At 35.3% G+C, this 17,621-nt stretch overlaps 1 protein-coding gene across 2 annotated transcripts in view; it reads left to right on the top strand.

The window, feature by feature from the left end:
* LOC128863273 (zwei Ig domain protein zig-8) overlaps positions 1–17,621 on the top strand; it is a 63,677-nt gene that overhangs the window by 33,363 nt on the left and 12,693 nt on the right. For both annotated transcript variants that reach the window (XM_054102368.1, XM_054102369.1), the window contains one exon: positions 16,887–17,127. In XM_054102368.1, coding sequence (XP_053958343.1) covers positions 16,887–17,127 — 241 coding nt within the window. The remainder of the gene's footprint in view (positions 1–16,886; positions 17,128–17,621) is intronic.

Raw genomic sequence — 17,621 nt, 5'->3', positions numbered from 1 at the left:
CCAGACTTTTATGGAATTCCTTAATTCCTGCAAATTATGTGGTATTTTTGTGGCAGAATGCACTTATACTCGTATGTGTTAAACCGCAAAAGCGTTTGGATTTGCCTTTAATAAAGTCTTTTCAATTACCATTACATGCTTCGTTTGGTTTATATTTAACCAACCGCATCCTTTTCTGACATCGGGTCGACTGACTGTCTACTATATTATTATTGACCGTTATGGTCTATCGTATTTTCGTTGTTGGGTAATTGGCTTTTCCACTTTGATGTTAAGGTATAGAATATATCGATTAGGTTTAGTTGTTGGTAATTTTTTCTAACTGTTATTGCTTTCATGATTCCCTTGGATTCGGCATACACATTTAAGAGGATTTCCAGCGATTTTGTCTGATTTTATTTCCTTCGTTAATAAAATCGTAAGAGAAAGTGTTTATGCACTCTGTTGCAAGATTATTCCTTCAAATGCTTAATATTTTTCATTTCCACATATTTGTATTCATTTTTATAAAGAATCCATGTATAGATTTGTCTGAAATATTAATTTCACAATTAAGTGCAATTAGTCTGACATCATGATATCACTTCTGTAAACTTTGAAGGCATTCTTGATGTTAAGTTAGGTTAGGTTTTAGCGGCTGGTACACTCACGCTCATATCCCATTGTACTTAATATATAATGGGGGACTTGTCCTTATCTCTCCAAAAACCAAAGGAACCGTTCAGAAACTTTAAAAGGTCCCGGATTTCCACCGAGCTGCGAACCCCCAACTCACTGAAAAATTGTCTACCCCAAATAGTAAATCTGCTTATGGATAGAGCTGTTCTAACAATTTTCTCAAAAATAAGTAGCTAACATATCTATAAGGGTGCGCCTATGCCATTGGCTGTGTACTAATCAGTCAGTTTGGTGCAAGTTCACTAGCGAAACTGATGGCGGTATTAAATTACTCACACTTACTTTAATTATGTACTTACATTAATGTGCTTTATAAGTTCTGGTACAATTACTGTACCGAGTACAAAATAAGTCCCAAAACTTTTGGAATTATGAACTTTGGGCATTGGACTTTACCGCAATGACTGTCAGCTAATCGGATGGTATTAAAAGCAACCCTTCCCTACAAGGATAAATGAAAACTGAAGAAGAACAGAAGTGTAGTTTCTCCCCTTATGTCCTTGAAATAAAATACATTCTAAGTCTCCCTTTACACCTTAATTGTTTTTATTTGTGTTAAAAGATTGCCGTTGATTGTGGTGTAAGAAACCACAGATCAATTTACTAAATATTCAAAAGTTCAAGCCGCCATATACAAGTATGTCCATGGTGTGCCCACTTTTGATTTGTTATTGCGAACAATTTACTATTGCGAAAGTTTCAAAGTTTCGACTTACGTAGTGTTTCTATTTTGACTCTGTTCAGATAAATACATATCTCCAACATAATTTCATATTATATATGGAATTTTAAAGTATTAAATAGCCTTTTGGGCTGGTAACTGGTGTGTCTCAGACTGGTATTTTTGATCCGTTTTTTTCTTGTAAAATGTTTGTACATGTTGAACGATTTATCATTATAAAGTGTTTTCATTATTATATTTAACTGAAATTGAAGAAATAAACTACGTTTTAGCAAAACAATTTTTTGTATGCCCCTTTTTTTAATATTATTTCTAAGATCTTAGAAGGTAAAAATTATTTAAATTTTAATTTAAATTTAAATTTTAAATTTTTATTAAACAATGGAAAAATGAGCTTAAGTAAAAACTGAGGATTAAAATATTTCATCCAGGGGGCCAGTTTGGCATCCGTATTCAATATTGAAAAACATCCTTTCGATACATGGAAGATTAGGTTAATTGCGTATTTCCCCTTTTGAAACTTTTCAGTGTTTACATTTTTATAAGCATCAGTATACGATGACATAATTTGGACCTTACGGCATAGAAAAATAGATATGTATACCCTATTTATTCCAAAATATTGAGGGAAATATGGTCTTATATATTCGCCAAACCTTCCGCTCGTCCGTGTAAATGATAGTAAAAATTAAGTTATACCAGCGAAACTTAATCCTATAATTGTAATACCTACATATCAATTTTTAATTGGTCTATAAGGTAAGTTATTTGGGTATCGCAGAAATAGAGACTCGTGCACCTAATCGCCAATATCCAAGGCACCTTCAGACTACCTAATACGAGTTAGGATGTCCTTGTAGCCAAGTTGTTTACTATAGGAACGGTTATAGTTTTATTAAAAAATATTAACAAAGTTCCATCCAAGACCAGGCATTGAAATAAAGTATTTTTAAGCCTCTCATAATCCAAACACAGTCGGAACTCTGTTTCAGTATATTGTAACTTTCAACCCGCCAATCCTGTAAAGAGTGTCCAAAATATGTTGCTTGCACGAAGCCCTTATTAAATCTAGCATACACATGACTGTATATATAATTCATCCACACATGTATTATTCTCTTAAACGGAGACCAATAATACCAGAAAATAGTTCCTACCACGTAATTACAAGGGATTAACTTCTACTTGCCCGCTAGTTGGCGATCTCGTTTCCTAACATCACGCAGTGGCCGGCCAGGTACTTCACACATCAAAACCTGGTTTTCTTTGCCAGAAGTTTGAAGGCGTCATGACATTCATTTACTATGTAAAATGGATATGAAAATCTATAGTATCCGTAATCTTTGAAAAATAAGGTGAGTTTTCAAATTTCGCGGGCAATGATGGTACACTCGTCCCGAAGATATGTTCACGGTTTTAGCAATATAGTATATTTGGTTTGTTTGTGAGAGGAATAAATAAATAAATAGCGTGTTCGGCGATTTTCTGCTATCGAAAGAAATGAAAAAATTGAACTAAGTGCTCAAAAACACTTAAAATGTTGAGAGTGATTTACGGTGAGAGCACTCTGAGTCAAAAAAATGTTTAGAAGTGGTATATGCTTTTCACAGAAGGTCGAGAAGATCTGAATGACGACGCTGGCTCTGGACGCCCCAGCACATAAACAATCGATGAAAATGTTGAGATAGTGAAGAAAATTGTTATGGAGAATCGTCGAATCACAATTAGAGAAGTTGCTGAGGATGTCGGCATATCGGCATATCGGTTGGTTCGTGCCATGCAATCTTTTTGGAAATTTCGCTGCATCTGGAGTCCCCAGGAGAGCCAAGAGTCTATAGCAGAAAATCGCCGAACACGCAAAACACTTGTCTTATTTACGCCTCTCACAAACAAACTAAACATGCTACGCAGCCCGCGAAATTTTAAAATTCACCTTATATTTTGAGCAAACCTCGTACATGAAATTGATTCAAACTATTTGGAAGGACGACGTGCAGCACGAATACCCGTACAAGCAAATATTTCCAATAAATATTAAAGCCAATATAGAAGTGGTTAACCTGCCCACTTACTATAAAGTCTAAATATATGTATTTAGTATGCCACTTTATCGCTATTACCTGTAATTGGTCAAAGTCAATGGGCAATGAGGCAATAAAAACTGAGTGCTAAAAAGAGAAAAGGAAGCAAGCTGTGTAATGAGTTGAACTCTCAGTTGGGCTTTGAGTGCTATTTACAGAGTATTGCATATGGATTTTGATATGGCATGTAATAGTAATCGCATGAAATCCATGTTGTGTATGTGTGTATGTATGCGCATGCACTTTGCATACGCCGAAACCTATGTATGTATATTCTCTTATTGTTATATTTTTTGCTATAAAACAAAAATGTCTGAGCTTCGTTGGAGTTGGACTAAATAAGTGGCATGAATTGCTTGGCCCATACATTGTCAGTATGCACATAAATAACTATCACGCAGTATCTATGCGTATGTATTTGCATATATATGAACGATATACATACATAGATTTACATTTTGTCATATGAATGCATTCAAGCATGAGCGAGTGTCCTCTAATAGTTATTGATAAAAGCAGTGGCGGACTAACCTAGTCAGAGGCCCAGGGCGGCATAATTGAATGAGGCCCTTCTTAGTGCAAAAAGATTTTGATTAATTTCAAATATGTCTACCTAAGTATTTTCACATAATTATGTGCATTTGATTCAGATTTTATTATTGACGTTCGAGCTTGAATTAGTCTTTAATAAACAGTTGGAATAATAAAATAAGTAAGTATAATTTTTCAAAAAACATGCAATAGAATTAAGAAATAATATATTTATTTACATATATTTTAAGATATGCAAGTATGTAAAAATGAAGACGTAAGACATATGTATATATAATATTATGTAGGTAACATGAACCTTATACATACTTATATTAAATTTTATGTTTTTGTGTCTTCATTTTACTGAACTTTTCAATAACTGCAGTGAAATCAATTTCCTTTGAAACTTTTCTTTCAATCGAGAGCACAGACAGATTGACGAGTCGCTCTTGATTCATTGTAGATCGAAGGTAATTTTTAATTAGTTTCAATTTAGAAAAACTGCGCTCGCATAATGCATTTGAAATGCAAATGCAAGTATTCAGTAAATTCCCATGTTATTATGAATTGTAGGACTTCTTGGGCTGTCCATCTAGATGCGACGTCCGCACTTGTATCGGCAGCACGGATGTGCCTGCGGTATCTTTTTATTTCTTGTAAAACCTGCTCTTTGTCGAATTCATTGTAAATTTCTTATCCAGTGCTACAGCCAGAGAGTAATCTGAAGCTTGCATCATGAACTTTATTTCAATTATTTGGAAAATATTGTTAATTTGTTTGATAGCCTTGTATCGTTGCGACAATCCCTGTATAAATCGGTCTATGCATTCAAACATTGACCGCCGTATTTCATCTTGAATCGATAATTCAGTATAACGAGCTAATTCACCCACCATAGTTTTTTTACCATCTTTCTTCCTCGTCTCTCGAGGTTAATATTCATATCATGGCATTTTTTAGTGCCAAAAATTACAGCATTTTCTACAATCGCGCTTCGTTCAATCACTAAATATTTTAGGTACTGTAAATATTTCTGAGCCAAATCAACTTCTTCCAGTATAGAGAGCCAAAATTGTACATAGGTTAAAAAGGTAAAATCGCGAATAGCCGGCAGTAGCAAGCTTGCTCCTGATCTTGTATCTAAATTTGCTTGTGAAGGACCTTGTAAATTTTCGAGAACATTGACTATTGCCTCTACGTTTTCTTTGACTACTTTTACTGACTCGTAATGTGCGCTACAGCGAGTATCAGATAAACGTTTTAATTATTTTTCTGTTTTCTCATTAAGCAACTTCCCATTTCTCTACTGCTCCAAAACACGTGACACTAGAAGGAACGCATGAAAATGTGTGGACTCCGTAAGGATTCAAAGAATGATTCGAACAAGGATTGAAAAGCGCTTTTGGATTGACTTCTCGGATTTTCCCTTGCACACCTCCGTGAATACCTGACATTGATGTTGCACTGTCATAACCTTGAACCCTGCACAACGAAATATCAGGTCCATCTTTTTCTAGCTGTTCCTGAATATCTTTCGACATTTCCTCAGCAGTTTTTCCAGACATCAAAGTGAAACCCGAGAAAGATTCTCGGATCTCCACGATATCATTCTCCATATGAACGTATCTAATGATTTGGCTCATTTGGTCTGTTTTACTTTCATCAGGGGTGCTGTCAAAAAGAATTCCTTAATACTTGGAGTTTTTTATATTTGCAATAATTGTTCGCTTCACATGTGCACCCAAACATTGAATAAATTTATTTTGCATACGTTTTGACAAATAACTGGGAACTCGTTTTGACCCACCAGCGGTAGCTTCAAGATTAAGGCAATGCTCTTTCAACACTGGAGCATATTTTGTTTACAGTTGTACCAATTCTAGAAAATTGCGATGGATTTTGGATTTGGATTTAATTTCCACCATTGACAAAAACCAGAGACAAATTTATTAACACTTTTGTCTCCCTCAGATTCAAATAACCGACAGCAAAACAGTATAATTTCTTTGATGATGGTAAATATAACATCCATTTCCTTAAATATTTAGTTTCGTTTAAACATAAGTAAAACTAATACGAAGTTAAATATGGTATATGGTATATGACCTTGGCGGGAGTCCCGTCAAAAAGTTAATGTATATAGCGCTTTAATTGCGATTTAATCAAGGGAACTTGCAGCCATTTGGAAGCCCCCCAAGACCAGAGGCCCGGGCGTACCGCCCTCTCCGCCCTCCCCTTAGTCCGCCACTGGATAAAAGAGCCATTACAATAATGCATTTGAATCTAACAATAATTGTATCCAAGTGCATTAAGTGGAATGGTTTCCTGTACAGGAATACAGTAAATGATTTAAGTTAAAAGCCATCGGTTTGGTTATCTTCATTTATGATTTTAGCGGCATCTATTTAGGTAGTTTTCAATTGTTCTGAGCACTAAACTAAATAACAAAAAGTTGTACGTAGCTGCCAGTCCAGCGCATAAAGATTTATATGGCATTAAACATTTTGGTGCTCACATTTTTGAGGGATTTTGCAAGGCAAAAAAGTCAAACGAAATATTTCCTTATGTAAAAATCAGAGTTGTAATACCAGAAGTAGTTTGAAGGTAAACCAATTCCGGTCCCTAACAGCTAAAACTAAATTATTTTTGGCCACCCAAATTTAAGTAGTCATCGGTTTCACCGAATAAATAGTCGTGTTCGATAACACGAAAGTTGTAATGTTTATTTATAATTTTTGTAAGTAGTTCGTTAATGCCAAAAAAATTAGCCATCGCTTAAAATTGAAAGAGCACCGTGACTGTTAGATGCAAGAGAGACGCTTATTTTGTGTTGTAGAAATTTTAGCCAACAAAAATTATGCATTTATAAAACAAATGATCTGCAAGCATATAGCTGAGCTTTTTGTAAACAAACAAATTCACTTCTTGTGGATTCGGGTATTTTGTATATTTTTGTTTCTGTGCCGGTTTGAAATTTGCAGCTTATAGTCAGAAACGATAAAATGGAAAATTGATCAACAAAAAACCTGAGTTAATTTTAGTAATTTTTTTAGACAATACAAAAATATGTAAACAAACTCAGCTGATATGTCTTCTTTCACTTGTTTTGTAGGAGATGGAAAATTTTTGATTTGTATCGAACACAAAATTAATAAGAGTGTTAAAATTTAAAGTAACAATTTCAATACGAAACCTTGCTATTTTGAGTTTTAACAGTCTGATAAATTTAAAATTAATTTGGCAAAATGTTTTTCGTACGAACATTGAAAACAAATTTTTTTCTCACACAGGCGTTTATGCTAATTTTTTAACTCCCTGCTTCTTCAACTTGTTCTCTTGTCACAATTCACTAACTCGCGCTAATTTAAGCGTCACATTATAGAGAAACATAAACCAAATATTCAGCCAATTCCATGACAGTTGTTCGAAATTGGTGTATGTGCAAATTTTAATTCAACTCATATACAACAATAAAAATTAGTTTTATATGACATACCCGATCTGTGAAGTACTTGTAGTGTCGAATAGAATTGAACAGATGTAAATATGCACAGTTCGTTTGTTCATTTACGTAAACATTTCTAGACGGGTGGGCAATGATTTGAATTAAGCTCCTTGCAGTTGTACATGTACAAACTATCTATAAAATATTCTGTCAATACAGAAACAAAAAGGCTAGTACATACATACTGCAACATGCACATAAACAAAGTATGCGGCTTACTGCAGTTATAGCTAGCTCAGGTGCTACGACACTTCTTACATTTATGTCTACCTTTAGGCGCCACATACTCGTATGCTCAAATTACTTCACCTATGTATGCAAGCCACGCCTCCAAACTCTCACACGCACGAAGACCTCACCAGGCTCACATGTTTCAAGTACTGCTACATTTATAGAGGCTCGAAATTGTGTTTTACATATATCTATTATCGTAGTGTTGATGTGAGTTGATGAACGATGAGCATAAAGTGCAAAAAGAAATAAACAACAGTTGTGAGTGTTTGAGTTGCTGACTCCTGATGAGTACGAGTTTATGCATATCTACATACATAGTCTGTTGGATATAGTATGATATACTAGTCGTCATCGTTAACGTCAGACAAGTGGTACAAAAAGTGTTTGAAAAAAGAGTACTTGACTAAAAACACATTTAGGTGTACAGGCATTCAAGTCAAAGGGCATACGAGTATAAGTGATAGTCGAAGAGCTTTGCATAGTGCTTTTAACACTACCATGACACGTGCCCATCAGCGTTAACTATGTCCTTTTATTTGTGCTCAAAGTGTTTGCCACGTAAAAAATTCAATAAGTTGTATGTTTGTACCTAAGTGGATGTGCACAGATATGACGAAATGTTAACAAGAAGATCATCTAATTATCATAAAATAAACAAAAGAAGATTTTTTTTTTTAAGTTCTTGACTTAATTAATTATTACGGTATCAGCAAATTATCAGTTATCATTCCAAACGTTTTGCAAGAACTATTTTTGTAAATTGAGTAAACTACAATACATATTCACCCAATCACAGTTCATGGTTGTTTTGAACTGATTAGCATATATGCCCTATATACAGAGAGATTAGAAAATTATATAGAGGATTTGGAAGGCTTGTAACATGTTCAACGTACAATTACTGGCGTATGCAAAGATAATGATAAGATTCACTTGAGTAACCATGGTTCTACTTCTGCCTTTTCTGAACTTGGTAAGAAAGCGGAGGAGGAAAGAAGAGCAAGGCGGGCGACGGTGGGTATCGCAGCTGATAGAAAATTGAACGCCTAAGAGGTTTCCAATGTTCTAGACATAGGGCAGGCAACAAAGATCAAGTAAATTTGCTGAATGGATGTAAATGCTTTATCTTAAAACTTTGCGGTGATTCAGACATAGCGCAACTTGCTTCAATGCTTTGCCATTCCGCTGCAAGAGGTACACTGCCGTTTTGTTGTTTATATTTTTAGCTTACTTATGTATCCCGGCCTTATTTCGTGAGATCTGTTCAGCAGCAATAAACTTCTTTGATTATGAATTAACGTTTTATTATTTTGAGAAAAACATGCATTTGCGAAAGAAACATTAAAATATTCCTCATAATGAGTCCAAAATAATTTTACCACATATCTCATAAAGAAGTTCGTAATACTAAGATTGTAATAGTTAGTTACATTGATAATTGGAAATAGGTTTTATTTTGCTAACAAAATTTCCATCGGTATTTGTCGACATCTTGAGAGAAAAACTATTGGGAGGTTGAATTAGTTTTAAAGGTTTTTTTCGAAGATTTGGGGCTTTATTGTGAAAAAACGGTACAAAATATTTTATTCGAAGTATTGCCCATCGCTAGCTACAACTTTCGCCCATCTTTCGGGCAATTTCCGGATGCCGTTTCTCCAAAATTCTGGCCGCTGCTTGGCTATCCATGACTCAACCCATATTTTGGTAGCCTCGTACGAGGGGAACCGCTGGCCCGCCAAATCGAGACTCATATGCCGGAACAAATGATAATTGGAGGGAGCTATGTCTGGACTATACGGCGGGTGGGGTAACACTTCCCAGCCAAGCGTTCCAAGGTATTTTTTGACAGGTTGAGCAACATGCGGCCGAGCGTTGTCATGTTGCAAAATAACCTTGTCGTGCCTTTTTACCGTTTCCGGCCGTTTTTCTTTCAATGCCCGGCTTAAACGCATCAATTGCAGTCGGTAACGATCCCCCGTGATTGTTTCACCCGGTTGGAGCAGCTCAAAATATACGACGCCGACCTGATCCCACCAAATGCAGAGCATGATTTTCTTGCCGTGAATATTCTGCTTGGCCGTCGACGTTGATGCGTGGCCGGGCAAACCCCATGATTTTTTGCGTTTTGGGTTATCGTAGTGGATCCATTTTTCGTCGCCAGTCACCACCCGATGCAAAAGACCCTTCCGATTTTGTCGCTCGATCAGCAATTCGCACGTAAAAAGTCGCCGTTCGACGTCGCGCAGCTTCAACTCGTACGGGACCCAATGTCCTTGCTTTTGGATCATTCCCATCGCTTTTAGACGCTTGCAAACGGTTGATTTATCAACGCCCAATGATTCAGCAAGCTCTTCTTGGGTTTGGCACGAGTCCTCGTTTACCAATTCCCCCAATTCCGCGTCCTCCAACTTTTTGGGCTGGCCAAGACGCTCCTTGTCTTCGGTGTGAAAATCACCACTTTTGAATCGTCGAAACCAGTACTCACATGTTGAAATCGACGGAGTATGGTCTGGGTAGGCCTCCTGCAGCAATTCACGGGCTTGGGCTGTATTTTTTTTCAAATTGAAGCAGAAAAGCAAAGCTTCCCGCAAATTGCGTTTCGACGGCATGAAAGTTGACATACTCGGAGCACGAAAACACTGCGTTGTTTATACTTCAGCGAAATGACAGATACTGATAAACAAAGCCTAGGGATGAGGCTTTGTCATGAATATATATTCAGTATTGCCAACGCGATAAAGTGATAAATAGCGCCATCTGTGTATCACCTTTGAAACTAATTCAACCTCCCAATAATTACCTTTTGAACAAAATTTAATGAAACTTCACGAATTTTTCGATGATATTACCTTATTATATACTCGTATCTATAAAATCGTTTAATAGAACGTTAACTGCGATAATATCCTCGATCTGGATAACAAAACGTTTGCATGCCCGAATCAAATGCTCTTTATTCATATTTACCATAACGGTATTAATAGCAGCCTTCATAGAAGAAATCGTGTTATGAGGATACTTATTGATGTTGATTAAGGTCTGGGGATATAAGCGGCCATAATTTCCTTCGCAAGGACCCTCATCAATTTTGAAGGGCCCTTGTCAATGATCACATGTATTTTTTGAATGAATTCTGTAGATCGCATAGTGTCACAACGTTCTTTGTGTTTTTGCGTTTTGCAACAGATTCTGCATCACCGGGTGATGCTTCCGATTCACGGCAAATCTTGCGAACGAATGAGCGGCCGCACTTAAGGGGTTACATGGGTTTCGTTGGTTCAAAAAATCGATTTTTTTTTTCTTATTAATTTCTACAACTTCTCAGGAATATTATCCAAAATTTTCAAGTCGATCCGAATAATAAATTCGGATATACAGCCTTCGGGATGTGTGCGCTTCAAGCCACTTTTATTGTTACACAAAACTTTAAACGCGTTTTTCTCGGAACCGTGTTTTCAAAGTCAGTCGTCAAATGTTCTCGAAAACTACTCAACCGATTTTGATGAAATTTTACACAGGTGTTCGAAATACAATTTACTCGTGCTTGAATGAAGGATCTTGTTTTTTTCAATTACAACTATTTAAAAAAAACAAAATGTCAAGCAAATTTGACCGAAATTTTCATTTTTTTGGAAAAATGTCTGCCAATATTCCAATTTCCAATTCCAATTTTTTTTCTTTCCTTCGTTCAAGCACGAATTTATGGTCTTAACTAAAGCACTTTTTTTGTTTTTTCATTTTTGATGAGCCTGTCAGGAGTTATGCTGACAACGCGGGCGCACCTTTTTTTCGAGGAGTCACCGAAAACGACGTCACAATGGAGGAGTTTTAATTTTTTGTTTTTTGAAAATTTCAGAAATTGTTCTTTAAATATGTATTATATCTATAAGACAGAAAAAAGTTTGAATTAAATAAATAATTTTTTACATAGAAAAAAAAATATTGAAAATAGGCCTTGTTTTGCCCGACGAAATCCATGTAACCCCTTAAGAAAATTAGAGATTGCTAATTGCGATTGGCACATATAGCGACTACATGCTCTTCAGTTGTAGTCGCTCATGTTTTATCTGTAAAAGTACAAAAAGATAAATAATAGTATTGGGAAGTTATAGCCACGTATATGCATGCGCTCAACTACCGTATGCACCTTCTATATTAGCACAGTTTTTTTCCTTAGCAGAGTTTTATATTTAGGGATCATTCTTCTTGGTAACTGTTACCGTATATTTCTTTCCTGCCCCTTTTACATGTTCAACTGCTTTCTTAATAGATTCCGCACATACACATTTTCCTATCCTCGAAGTGTGTGCGTGAATGTATATATATACATATGACATATTCAGGTATTCGAGCATTCACATTGGATGAATTTATGTTCCTTTTACGCTTTTTACTGCTTATTTCTCCATTTATGGTTGATTTAGTCTACGCTTTCGCGCAGTGATGCTTTAAACTTGTCATTTCTCTACACACCTGCTATTTACATACGCACCTACAGCAAAATATGATACAACAGTTTTGTATCAACACTAAATGAAACATTTTTTTCTCTTGAAAGGCACATTTTTCTACTCAAGCTAGGCATTTCTTACAGTAGAATTGTAAACTTGTCTGCAATGTTTGTAATATGGCTTGAGTGCATTACGCATACGCTTTTTTTGCTTGCAGTTGATAATCATTAGCCCAGTCTCTCGCATAAGCAATAGATTTGGTTTTTGATCTGGATTTGCGTAGTATCTATTTACTTACTTGGTGTTTGCATTTTGGGATCATTATTCAAATTTTTATTCGTTTTTTTATCAGAAACACTACTTGCTTTTATATTTGTACGCTTTTAAATTGCTTTTTCATTACTTCCTTATTGTTTAATTACATTGCGTTTTTGTCCATTTTTATGGCCGACCTTTGCATTTTTGGAAAGAATCTCCTTGAACAGGTGTGATTACATTATTTGTGAATAATTTGTGATCCCGGTAACTTCGCCATGAGGTAAAGGTTTTTGCAGTTATTGTTCGGTTTTGTGTTGGCATGACTAATGACCCTTTTCATTGCCTATGTTTTGCTCCTCAAACGTGTGATTGTTCGTTTGTATCTTAACGGCACTTACTCGTATTGAAAAGAGCCTTTTCGAGTCGGTATAATTCTAGTAGAGATTCTGTCTTGGTTCTTTTGGTGTTTGCTGGTGGTTGGCGTTGTTCTCTAATAAGTTCGGATGTGTACGAGTAGGTGCGTATGTGGGAATGTGAGTAAGAAATTATTTAAAATATAGTTTGTACTTCCTTGCGTGTGGACTAGTCGCTTGGGTATTTTCTAATTTAGTTTAGTACTGCGAAATATTGCAAGGGATACAAAGCCAACCTTAAAAGAAAAAAAACAGCAATGGAAAATTAAGTTTAAGTCATGCTAAATAGCGAGCATTTCACTTTTACCCGGTTAGAGTTCAATATTTTCAGTGAAAGCGCAGGCAATCATTCGTTGAGAACAACAACAAGGTAAAACAACAAAGTAAAGAGGATTCACACCAAACCCTCCCGGACGTAACATACACGTCAAAGTTCACTATATGACGTTCCACGAACGGCACTGCAAAAAAGGTATCTTCTACTGCTATTTATGATAACAACAAATACAACACATAAATATTCTCTTTTTCTAAGGGCATATCTGAGACTTTCACAGCACCAACTACCGTAGAAAAGTACTAGGAATAAAATTTTAAACCAAACTACCAGATGACCGATTTTTAGCCCGATTTCTAGTGAAAGTTAATCGTAATATCCCCCTCCATCTATAGTATCAAACAGCTTTAGCATCTTCTTTGAATCATTTCGATCCTTACCGAAACGATACTAAAGTATAATGAAACACTTCTGAACAATTCTTAATTTTATTTCGAACTGAAAACCTAAAATAGGTTTGTTTTCAATCCAATTTCTATGATTTTAGTGACTAGTATTTCTCATCTGATTTCCAGCATTAGTTCGCTCTAATTCACGCAAAAGCGAGGAGGAAGGCCAAACGCAGAGCAAGGGCTCCTAGAAGACTTCAATTGCCATTTGCAAGTATATAAAAGTATAAATTTACTAATGTCATTAAACTTTTAAAGTTTTTCTAATTATTTAACAATACTCTACATTTTCAAGATTTAAAGAAATCCAATTTCTCAAGCAAAATAAAACCAAATAAATTAAAATTGAAATTAAATTTGATAAATGAAAGCTATTATTAAGAAGTTACTAGAACTTTTAAATAATTGAAAATAATGTTGCGGTAATGAAAAGTTGCGGGGAGACTCCTGTATGCGGCTACAAATCTGTTGCGGGAATCAATAATGTTGCGGGAAGGACCAATAATGTTACAGGAAGAACCAATAATGTTGCAGAAAGAACCAATAAGGTTGCAGGAAGAAATTGATGCGGGAAAAATCTTGTATGAGGCTATAAATCCGTTGCGGGGAGAGTCCTGTATCCTTAATGTTGCGGGGAGAATCCTTTATCCAATAATTTTCCAAAACAATAATGAAATTTGCTGCTTCAATTGAAAAGTTACAATTTTTCTCTGAATTTATTTTACAAAGTATTCCCTATATATAAATATTTCTTTTCAAACAAAGCCTACTTATTTTCACAGAAAATTATAATAAATAACAAGAGTTGAAAAACATTAAAGTATTTATAATGAAAAAATATTTCACAAAAGCGGTAAGTTCTATGCATGTACATATGTAGAAGAACAAAAACCTTATTTCAATCGAATACTAAGTTGGACTCAACAGAAAATAAATTAATAAATATGTAAACGTAAATTATATTTAAGCTTAATATTAAGTTATTTTCTATATAAATATATACATTACTCTGTCTCGCTTTCGTTATCTTCTTTACCTTTTTCTATTTACTTTCGACCATTGACTCTATTTCTACAGTTATACTTTGCGTTCTTCTTATTTCTAACTACTTACCTAACTACTTACTCACCTATACTCTCTCTAACTCTCCACATACTGTTCTTCCATTTCCGCTATTTCTTTAATCTTAGTGTTAAACATAATATAAGGACAGAACGTAATAAAGAATTTCACTTTTGAATTGTTGATCGGACGTGTGCGGTGTTATTTTTTAAGTACGCAAACACTCAAAAATAAATTAAATTCGTGCTTCCCCTAAGTAAAGTCTTAAAAATTTTATATCTTCAAAAGAATTTTCACAATTATTTATATAAAATTGTAAATAGTAAGAATCACTACCGAATCACTGAAAATAAATCCATGCTTGGATGGGATTCGCAATAATATATATTGGGCAATCTTTGGCAAACTACAGGGTGGGCCAAATAACACCTACTAATGTTAAACTCAAATAACTTTTGCAAAAATCATTTATTTTGGTTAATGGTTTTTATACATTGAATATATTTTATGGAAATTATGTATGAAATATTACATCAGGCAAATGTCCACCATTTTTCTCGATACAAAGATTGGCTCTTTTTAACGCGTTTTCCATTACAGCACATAATGTTTCTGGTGGAAGGCTCAGTATTTCGTCTCGAATATTGTGCTTCAGCTGTCTAATAGTCTCTGGTTTAATAAGATACGCTTTGACTTTTAAATATCCCCATAAAAAGAAGTCGGGCGCAGTCAAATCTGGCGAACGAGGTGGCCAAGGGAAATCTGAATTTTTGGAAATCAGACGTTCGCCAAAATTTTCACGCAGCAGTTGCTCCATCTTGTTGAAACCACAAATTAGGATAGTGCTCCGCCATTGACCGCAAAAAGTTTTCAATCAATGTTCTTTAAGAAGATGGGACCATATGGACCGATAACTCTAGTGGCCATAACACCGCACCAAACAGTACATTTAGATGGGTGCAACTGATGTTGGTGTGTTGCCCTTGGATTTTCAGAGCCCCACAATCTACAGTTTTTTTCCTAATCATGAAGGCTGTGGGAGTTGATCTGGAATTAATTGAACGTTGACAAGAATAGAAAAACTCGATAATTTTAACGCGTTGTGTTGTACTGTAGGGTTCCATAATAAATTTCCAACAATTCAATTATAATCTACAAAAAGAGAAAAATAAATATGTCAAAAAATAAAAAAAGTTATTTGTGCTTAACATTAGTAGGTCTTATTTGGCCCACCCTGTATAATGTTTCTATTAATGAAATCTTTATAATTCCAAATTATTCGGGAAATAATAATTTCATAATTATTTACCTTCAAAGTGCCCTCGGGAGCTTCACTATAATAATATTTTTTACACTTCACTAAAATCCACTAAATGTACAATCACACGTACAATCATACTTATTTTTATACTTATATTCCAATTATTTTCATTAAAATTAAATGCAAATGCATTTGTCCATACAATCACTTTCCAATTTTAAACGCGAATAAGAAGAAGATTGGAATGGCAACAGTATGGTGCTGCCGGATGCCTGCAAAGGAAAACAAAAATATGAACCAAAATGCAGTATTTCAGTTTAGTGTTAATGATGGGGATGGGGGTTATGTGCCTCCTTACTACACACACGCATATGACGTGTTAATTTTGGGTTCAATGGTTTTATCACGGAAAGGAGTTTTACGCAAAAATACTGTGTATTGCGTAGCCGGTGTTGGACTGATGAGGGTTAGGGTTTTTTGAAAGGAAACGAGTATTTTAATAAAGAAAACTACGACCACCCTATTTGTTTTGTTTATAAAAGGCATGAGGACCCGTAGGTAAAACTGATCGAAGCAATACAATACACTTATAAACAGTAATTTTTGGCTTTTAATTACTTTATTATTTTTTGTGACACGCTTAATATCATTGTTTTTAAGTTTCGATGAGCTGTATGTTTTTATTTTCAAAAATATTTCTTAATTTTAAATACTGCAGTCAAAAAATACTGCAGTTTTACAATGAACCCTCCACTGATCATCTCTGCATACGAACTTCGTTTTTATTTCAGGTGTATCGCAACAGCAACTTTTCGCTAAATTACAGAACTTTAACATTAAATTATTTAAAAACTATAAGGCTCCGGAGGGTGCGGTTCTCAGTTTTAAGATGGGGATACACCCTTCTATCCTCCCCTTTGGACCTTTTGTTTTTTTCAAAGCGATATACATTATACTAAAATTTTCCCCCATGCTTTGATTACTATTATTTTTCGTTTCAGTGACACCGCCGGATGCCAAAGCGTTCATTACCGGCCCTCCTGCTCTTTATGTGAAAGTGGGCAGTGCCATTACGCTCACCTGTCATGTAAAACAACCGTTATCGGCGCCGGATATCGGTCCTATCTACTGGTACAGAGCCAACTACATGCTGACGCCTTTCGTGTCCCATCCCAATGAGGCCGCCATCGATATGCAGCGCATATCAATGGAATCAAAGCTGGGCGTAAAGCTGCAAAGCCGGTGAGTAAAAAATTCGCTTCAGTTTTGGCTTGGGACTAGACGATAGCGATGAGTTAGTGAAACCGTGAAATGAGGTATTTTTGAGTTTTATTTCTTCTGTCGCTATTAGGAAAACGTAATGGAGTCATGTATAAAAAACAAATACATATAAACGCTCTGTTGAGCTCATCCAGTCCATGTATTGATTCATATACGAGTACCCATATGCACTTCTGTATGTTTGGGTGTGTGTGATGTGTAGCGAGAATGCGAAACACAATACTTTGATCAATGGAGTTGAATTGATGTGGCATTTAAGCCGCGTGACTAAACTATGACAAAGAGATGCCGGAAAAATATAAATGTGGATTCCGACCGCATGGAATGTTTTTATGGTGGCAAAGGCGATGTATTTAGTACAAACTGGAAGTGGTTTTTTGTTAATTGCAATTGCAGCTTTATTGAGAATTTTATATGAATGATTTATTTATTTTCGGTAGCTCTTTAATAAATCT

The sequence above is a fragment of the Anastrepha ludens genome, chromosome 5 (assembly GCF_028408465.1).
Source record: "Anastrepha ludens isolate Willacy chromosome 5, idAnaLude1.1, whole genome shotgun sequence".
NCBI classification, from domain to species: domain Eukaryota; kingdom Metazoa; phylum Arthropoda; class Insecta; order Diptera; family Tephritidae; genus Anastrepha; species Anastrepha ludens.
This window is presented reverse-complemented; position numbering and strand designations above follow the sequence as displayed.